This window comes from Carassius carassius, chromosome 22, assembly GCF_963082965.1.
Source record: "Carassius carassius chromosome 22, fCarCar2.1, whole genome shotgun sequence".
Lineage (NCBI taxonomy): Eukaryota > Metazoa > Chordata > Actinopteri > Cypriniformes > Cyprinidae > Carassius > Carassius carassius.
Window position 1 is genome coordinate 1,431,669 of NC_081776.1, and position 9,606 is coordinate 1,441,274.

Sequence of the window (9,606 nt, forward strand, 5' to 3'; positions counted from 1 at the left end):
AAATAACTGTGTGTGTGAATGTTATAAAGGGACTCACTGGGACCCTGCGCTGTCCTCCTCATTGTGATTATCAGACTCATATCAGTTCTGCTCATATTTGCCTGCAGAACTGTTATAAGCTATTTGCATGAGTGAAACATCCTGATCTCAACCGTAAAACAGTCAAAGTCCACATTCAGCCAAAGCCACGCTTGCTCTGGGACAGACACCAACAGCAATGCTTTGATGCACATTTTATGCAAAGAATAACAAAGGATTTTTTTTTTGTCATTTTGATTAAAATTAAGCACATTTCTACCACAAATTCTCATTACTGTGACTAAAATTCTCTTATCATATATAATTTTTAACAGCAATACAGCATGTGTGTTCCACAATATATTGTATTTTTTAAATATTAATTTGTTCTGTGTTAAATTGAATAGGACAAGAAAATACTGTAGAAAAAGTAAATAAAAGACACTACTCAAATAATTGGAGTTGCCACAATTTTTTTGTTTTGTGCCTCATGATTTTGAGCATAGTAATATTACAGTGTTTGAGTTTAATTAATACAATTGCATAAGTGATTGAAACTAAGTCATCGTAACTTATTATTTTTTACTATTATCATTACTAATTTTTAGTTCATGCCACTATGCATTGTTACACTTATTTTTAAATAAAAAAAAATTGAGAAACGTGCTTAGAGACTTGAAATTGGTATGAAAGTATGAAATGAATATGAATTATATTTTGATATTTTTTTTTTTAGCTTGAGTTAAGATGCAGATGCAAATGTATGTTCATTATCAAAAACATCTTCTAAAAATTGCAAAAAGTTCATTTTTATAACAGTGAAATGTAATTATTCTGACGTTTGAATTTTATTAAAATCAACCATTGGTCTTCCACAGCAGCGTACATTTAGATCATGATAGCTGATCTAGTTTTACCATGGTAAAAATGCAACGAAACTATTTGCATGTCTAAAAGTATAAATTCACAATTCCGATAAATACTGTAATGAGTTATATTTCATTACTCTATTAGTGAAAATGAAAGTGAAAATATGAATAACCCGCATTTCTTCCACAATAGCATGGTGCAGTCAGTGTTACTAGAGTAAAAGCATGGTAAAAGACTGAAAAGCATCCTGATTGAATCGTTGCTCAGTGTTTGTCAGCACTGCTCTAAACTAGTTTAAATCATTTGTGTTCTCCGCTGAATTTAAGCACAGGGTTTTTATCCACGTCTAATAAATGACTGAGATTAATAATGCAGAACAAGTATGAAAGCAGACACCTTTAATATAAACACACAGGCTAATAAACACAATATTACACCAGCGATCAGCATCACAGTCAGATCCTTCAGCTCTTGACTTTCTTCCGCTTGCAGTCTTTCGCTGAAGACCTCTCGAGGTTTACAGGAGGAGCTCCCAGCTTTTTACTTTTCGCCTTCTTCACTTTTTCTTTAAGGGCTTGAATATCAATTTTGTTTTCGGCTGTTGCTAAGAGGAGGAGAATATTAAATAATAAAAAACCTCATGAGTTTGCATGCTTTTTTCAATTGAAGTATGCACACTCATTTAAACTCATTTTAGCAGGGATGCAATATTACTAGTAATGACTGAATGACTTTCATTAGTACATGCATAATAAAATGCATGGTTGCTCTGGATAAAAGCACATGTAAAATATATATAATTTTTGTTTTTGTAATATTACGTTTACATTTATGCATTTAGCAGATGCTGCTATTATCGAAAAAGCAACTTACAGTGCATTCAGGTTATACAATTTTTTTTTACTAGTGTGTGTTCCCTGGTAATTGAACCCACAAGCTTTTTGCGCTGGTAATGCAATGCCACAGGAACAGTATTATTATTATTATTTATAACTGAATATAAGCTTCACACTCTTCACACTCACACATTTGCTGCAGTTTCAAACATACTGACTAATGTTGTAATGACAGCACTATATTGAAAGCGTGCTGTATGTGTCTGGATGCACACTGTATTGTGAAGTATTGGGTGTTTGTTGTACCTGGTTTGCTCTTAACGGCCGGCTTCTCTTTAGGGGGAATGAAATCTTTCTTCCTCTGCTCTTGTCTCTTGGATAAAGCTTCAGCCTGTTTGGCCTTCAGCCCCGGAAACAAAGCACAAGCCGTTAGGAGTGAACTGAGTGCCATCATGCATCATAACTACTCATAAAAACCATTATATACTATATTATACCTTAATTTCATTCAACTTCTGGCGTCTCTTCTCGCTCTCCCGCAGGAAGAACTCACCGGTCGCCAGCTCCTTATCAATCTGTGCACAAAAATATTACACATGAACAATGTCGACTGTTAAAAGTGGATTTATTCTTTTTTTTTTTTTTAAATAAATTATTATATTTGGAAATTATGAATTCAGGGATGTTTTCAAAAATACATTAAAAATCTATAAATGTTTTTATACTGATAAAATATTTTAATTTATAAATTAAGTAATATATTTCATTAATATTTAATCAAAATATATAAATATATTTAGTATAATATATTCTATTGTACTATATAATTCTATTCTATTATAATATTTAATATATTAATTATCTGTAGATTTGATATGAACGTTAATTAAATATTTTACTTAATTTATGAATATAAATCAGTGCGGAAAAACATTACACACGAGCAATGACTTAAAACTATTAATTTATTTATTTTTAAATACCTGCTTGTTTTTGTAATTTACACATCAAGGGATGTCCTCAAAATAGAATAAATTTACTGTAAAATTTTATATTAAATTTGATTAAAATATTTAGTATATGAATTAAAAAAGATATTTAATAATTATATAAATTACTTATTTATAATTTATAGACTTATAGATATTAAATGTTATTTGAATATTTTAATTTATTAAGTAAAATACTAAACTGATATTTATAAATATAAAATCAACAAATTGATATATTTATACACACACACACACACATACATATATATACACACATAAATTAATTTATTATTTATGATTCATGATGCGACATTAAATGTTAATAAAATGTAATAATTTTATAAATAATTATTAAATAAATACAGTTAACTAAGCAGTTGCTCAGCTCAAGTTTCCAGATTTTTTTTTTTTTTACACCTGACTAATATTTTAATGAATGTTTCTCTTGTATTGAGTTTTGCACATTAAATATGCTTCATAAAAAAATAAAAAAATATATTTTTTATTGGCTAAATAATTATTTACATTCGATATGTATCTTTTATGATATTGTCCATTGTGTCTATGGGGTCAAATCCCTGTGGCGCCTCATTGCTCATAAAGCACTTGATCTGTGGACTCGTACCTTGCTCTCGGGCTGCGGCGGGGGGAACGGCGTGTACTCCTTCTTCATAGTCTTCTTCTTGGGCTGCTTGCGTTTGGAGAGACTCTTATGTCTGAAGTTGGGCAGGAATCTCTCCCAGCTCTGAGTGCGCAGCTCGGGGTCGCTCGCCAGCTCTCGCTTGATCATCAACGTCTAGAAAGAGATCGAATCACACACACAATTAACCATCCACAATACAAACTAAATATCATGCATATGCAAAGTGACCCATATTTGGTTTTTGACCACTGATAATGTGTATAATTCACTCAAGGAGCCATACTGAAATCCATGCATCTCTGGAAATTAATGTTAGAGGTCCTAAAAAATTAAGATACCCGAAGAAAGAAATAAAATACAAAAGGACAGTAAGATATCTTTAATACTTCTTGAGTTTCAGGCGTGCACACTTGAGTTTCAGGCGTGCACACTTGAGTTTCAGGCGTGCACACTTGAGTTTCAGGCATGCAAAAAAAAAAAGCCTGAAGTGCTCTTTCCCCATTTCTGAACTGTCACTGTATAATGCAACACAGATTGCTAAAGTCAACAGATTTTACTAAAAGACCTACGAGCAATGCTGCTGCAGTCGTTCTCAAGCCAGTTTGACTCGACTGTTATTTGGATTACTCACTTTAATATGCATTATGACGTTTAATATTTTAATTCTTCCAAAAAATAAAAACGTTGACCGATGAGAAGCTTCTGAAATGTGGTTCGTTTACACAGAATGACAGTCTTATTTTCAACAGCATTATGTACCTTTATGTTGTAAATGGGGTGAATATTCTTCATTGTGTCCAAGACCACTTTCCGTACCTGCAGAAACAAACGAGAAACACCAGCTCATTCCTCTACATCACTCATTTTTTTCAGGGTTTGGATTATTAAAGGCATCGAGCAGCTAAAGGCATCACCTCCTTGAGACCGCTGTACGGGCCGAGAGCAGAAACAGTGTTTCCCTGAACCATCACATAACAGCTGGTCAGCAGCTCCAGAGCCTGAAACAATGTGGAAGAGATCACATTTAATCACAGCATCAGATGACAAGCTCAGAAAGCAATGAAACAAACTCAAAACACACCATACACTCCAACAGAGCTTCTTCAAAATGAGAGAAAAGAATAAAGTCTCTCTAGAAACCTAAAGATCATCAGTGAAATTTATTAGTTTTTATTTTATTTTATTATAAATTATTACTTTTTAGTTTATAAATAAAAAAAAAACTGTAAATTATTTTTATTTACAATTTATAAATTAAAAATTTTTGTCTTTACTGTCACTTTTAATCAATTTAATGCATCCTTGCTGAATAAAATTATTAGTTATTAGTAAAGTAACAACTGCAAACAAAATTTTTAATACTTTGATATAAAAAATATAAATTATATTGAGATTTTATATGATACAACATTCATTAATTGAATTAAATACATACAGCATATTTAGAAGAATCAATAAATGAAGACACGCCTGACATATAAAACTAAATCAAATCACAATCTGAGCCATCAAACATTAAAACAACTTTCTTCATCTCGCAAAGCAAAAAAATAAAATAATCCCTCTATAGACCCAAAGTCTAAATGTGCCTTTTTTTAGTTTTATCAATTATTTTTTTAGTCTTTAGAAATAAATAAAAAATTACATTTTTAGAAATCACTACAATTATAAAATGTGATATATGATTAAATTCTTATGTTATGTACACATCATAATTTTTGAGCTCGCTGCATGTGATTAAAACACAATGACAAGTAGATTATAATAAGAGCGAAGGCTGTCTTTGCTCACCTTCAGCGTGGAGCCCTTGGGGCCGATCAGTCTCTGTCGTCTCTTCACAAAACGCTCGCGGTTGCGGACAAGCGTCCCAATTTTAATGATGTCACATGCCACGTCGTCTTCTAGTATCCTCACAGCCTGAAGTCAATAAAACAGTTTAACAGGAGATTTGAGGCTGAATTTACAGATTAAATTTGGAATAAGATTTTTTTTTTTAAATAATTCTCTTATGTTCAAAAAGGCTGAATTAATTTAATAAAAATAAAACAGTAAAAAATGGTTTTATAAAATATAATTAAAATGTAAAATAGCCGTTTATTATTTAACTATATATTGTAAAATGTACATTATTCTTGTGATGCAAAGCTGAATCTTCCACTTTTTTTAACATATAATTGGTATTTTAATAAAAGTTATATGATTTAATAATTCATATATAAATTCATGTATATGTATATATATATATATATATACAATATTTTGTATTTATAATAATATTTGAAAAAAAATCTATTTTTGAATAAATGTATTTTACCGATGAATGAAGTACAATATTTAATTATAACTGAACTCGTTCAAATCTATAAATAATTAATTTATAAAACATGAACACTGATGAGCCCACACCTGTTCAAAAGGCACACTTCTCGCAAGTAACTTGATGAGATCCCTCGCTCGGAGGATGGCGTAGGGGTCGAATGTTTTCTTCGTCGTGTGCACCGTCATGCTGCCTTCAATCAAGTCCAGTGTGGCATTGATGAACTACAGAGCAGCAGCACAGAGTTAAAGAAATCACACAAACCAATTCAAAGAGCTGATGAGCGTTCAGAAAGCAGTTTGAGTTTGAGCACACTCACGACGTCTCCCAGAGCCTTCTGCACCAGCGGCCAGCACTCCTTCAGATACACCTCTCTGTATTTGGGGAAAAGCGTGGCGAAGCTGCTCTCCTCCAGAAGACCTTTGGGATTGTCCACCCGAGTGAACTTAGGCTCCTTCCAGCCGTCTGGAACCGTCTGCAGCTCAGTCTCATCTGTTTAACACAAAAAAACAGAGTTTAGTTAGGATTTGATCTGAAATGACTTGCAGTGTTACACATAACACAGACACAATCCTCTCAACCTGAGCTTCACCATCAGTGTGTGATTACTAAAATCTGCTAAATATGTACCAATTAAATACTGTATTATAATGATAATGTTAATCTTTTAGTACTCTGGTGTGTTTTGGAGAATTGGACAATTCAACAAATACACAATAAATTAATTTCTAAAAGATTGTAAAACAAAACTGCAGCATTGTTGCTAAAAGAAACATAACAGCGGCGTCAAACATAAACATCTCGTTTGAAGTCAATAACACGGATATTTTTGATCCCTGAGGATCACATTTAGCATATTTGATGGTTTGTAAGTGTAACTGTACCTGTGTTTTTGCTCTTTTTCAGATTTTTGATTGTTAGCGTTTCACTCGTGGATTCTGTGGGAGCCGCCATTGCTGCTGTGGGCAGTGACGTCAGACGCTGCGTCTACTCGTCATGTGCGAACAGCGTGAGTCTTGCCGCCTAGTGGCGTGGAGGAAACATGAAACAACTCAATTAACCGCATTAATTAACTGAGTCTATGAATTGAAAGTACAATTATTGTTTAAAACATTTCATGATATCCCCTTTCACAAAAAGTCATATTTTTTTTTCTTAAAATGTGTTATTACTATTACTATTATAAATATTCATTTAAATTCGAATAAATTCGAATATTATATTTTTCAAATGTAGAATTATAATACAATAACTAATGTATTTTGGTTTTTACTTTATTTAAAATTTGATTACAATTAATAATATCTTTAATGTCATAATTTACTTGTATATTAATAATAATAATAATTATTATTATTTTAAATTATAATTTTAAAGAAATAATACATGATAATTATATTTAAATTAAATTATAATTAAAATAAATACATTTTAAAATAATTTTAAAACTTATTATTATTATTATAAAATATTTTATATATATATGAAATAATATAATAACAAATATTTTATTTATATGTTCATTTAATGTATATCTTCTAATTATATTATCTTTATTATTGTTATTATTTTAAACATTAAGATTAAAACATTAAAATATTAAAAATAAACTGGTAAGTTAACTAAATAATAAATTAATGAATACATTTTATATTCCTTCAGTTATTCCATTCCCCAAATTTTCAATAATTTCAATGAAACAAAAAAATAATAATATTAAATAGGAATTTTATTTTTGAAAACATGCTTTAAGCATCTTTAATGTAAAAATGTAATATATATATATATATATATATATATATATATATATAAACAATGTTAAAAAATATCCACATTTTCCTCATACAAAATAATGTTAACAACTTAATTACAAACAAACAATAAATAATTTTTTGGTGTTTTTTTTCTCATGACTGCAGAGATCAAATTCAGATCTTCTCCTAATAATGCATTATTATTAATTATATAATTATGTTATTATATTTATATTTATATAATTATATTATATTATAATTATATTTATTTTCAAATATTGCATATATATATATCACCTATACCTATTATATACAATATTTATTATTACTATGATTATTACCTGCATATAATTCTCATTTAATTATAATGCAAAAAGTTATTTCTTTACGCAAAATAGTAATTATAACATATTAACAAAAAAATGATATATATTTTTACATATCTGCTTTAAAAATAAAGCTATTCCTGGAATTTTGAGTTTTTGCATTGTGACAGTAATTGCCAAAAAAAAAAAAAAAGTTAATGTTAATGATGATTATAATTGATAATAAAAATACAATAAAATACAAAAGTTTGATACCTTATTTTATTTACTTGGCAGATTTTTTAATCATTTAAATTTGGCTGGGTTTGGTCTGTGGTGTGACAAACTCAGAACATTTATTTATTATTGCATCACAGACTTTAAATCATTCTGCTTCTCTTCTGTCCACAAGACGGCGCTGTCACTCTGTGTGTGTTGAGATTTATCATCTGGCACAATTAAAAACGTATTCACTCACTGCCACTCTGTAGAGTTCACCGAGAGGTCAGAGGTCACCACAACCCACCTTAGAGCTTTGCATCGTGTTGCTGGGGGTTAAGTATCTCTGTCTGTTACCAGGTTACTAAACACTCATCACACACACACAGACGTGGATCACTTTAAACACAAACTCACAGTGACTTTCTCTCTCTAGACTAAATGCTGCAGCATTTTATCCTGCAGTGATATTTTAGCATTATTTATATACTATTAAAATTCATTAAAAAATTTATATGGATTTATATGTTATTTTTAAATATGTATTTAATATTTTTAATATTATTTGTAATATTATTTGAGTTTTTAATGAATGTACATTTACTCATTTATTAATATTTTATCAATTATACAGTTTAGTATTTTAAATAAATGCCGTCCTTAAATACTTCAGCCTTTTACCCAGCTGTGATATTTTGGTATTATTTATACACTGTCATAGAATTTATTCGTATATATTTTAAAAATGTATGTTTATTTATAGATTTTTTTATTACGTTTTACAATTATTTCATATTTCTATATTTAGTTTTAATGTATAATTTATTTATATTTTCTAATCTATAAAGATTTCTTTTTCAAATAAACAATATTATTTAACTATTATTATTTTAATAACTTTTATTATAACTATTATTATTTGTATTGTTGTTATTATTGTTGTTGTTGTTATTGCGCACAGATCACAGCATATAAAGAAGAATCTTATAACTTATTTAATTTATGTACATTTATGAATTTCATTACATATTTAATAGTTACATTAGTAGTAGATAAAATCAGACAGTTAACACATAGATTATACAATATTATAAAAAATTTAATCTTTTTTTTCCATTCATTAAAATGTTTTGGTTAAACACTTTTTAGCCATACTGTGTATTGTTATAGTGGTGCATTTAAAACATATATATAAATTATAATAAATGTTAAAACTATGTATTTATTATATTGGTACATTACTAATATTACTATGTATTTAAAAAAATATATATAATAAGTTATTATTAAAAAAACATATATATTTTATGTATTTAAACGTTTAGGTAAAATAAAATAAAAAGTTGGGCAACCAATATTATTCATTGCTATATTGGTGCCAAAAAAAATACAAATCTTATTGATGTAAGTTATTATAAAAAAATAATAATAATATAAGCATTTTTTTATGTTTATTCAAAACATTTGTTACCCAATATTATGATGTATTGAGCATTTAATTAATTAAATATTAATAAATAATTAATATAAATAATATAATAATAATTAATATAAACAATATAAATTATTATAAATATAAGTTATTTAAAACAATTTTATTTAATTAACAAGTTAATTAACAAATAATAATATAATATAAATTATTTAAAAAT

General features: G+C 28.5%; 1 protein-coding gene across 1 annotated transcript; it reads right to left on the minus strand.

Moving 5' to 3' along the window:
- Positions 1-1,287: 1,287 nt before the first annotated feature.
- Positions 1,288-6,706, minus strand: LOC132098303 (KRR1 small subunit processome component homolog). Its single transcript, XM_059504445.1, has 10 exons — positions 6,561-6,706; positions 5,996-6,168; positions 5,766-5,900; positions 5,151-5,276; positions 4,274-4,357; positions 4,119-4,175; positions 3,342-3,512; positions 2,222-2,299; positions 2,031-2,124; positions 1,288-1,492 (listed from the first exon to the last, which is right to left on the minus strand). The coding sequence occupies exons 1-10, from the start codon at positions 6,628-6,630 to the stop codon at positions 1,353-1,355; spliced, it is 1,128 nt and encodes a 375-aa protein (XP_059360428.1). The 5' UTR covers positions 6,631-6,706; the 3' UTR covers positions 1,288-1,352.
- Between the last annotated feature and the right edge of the window lie 2,900 nt (positions 6,707-9,606).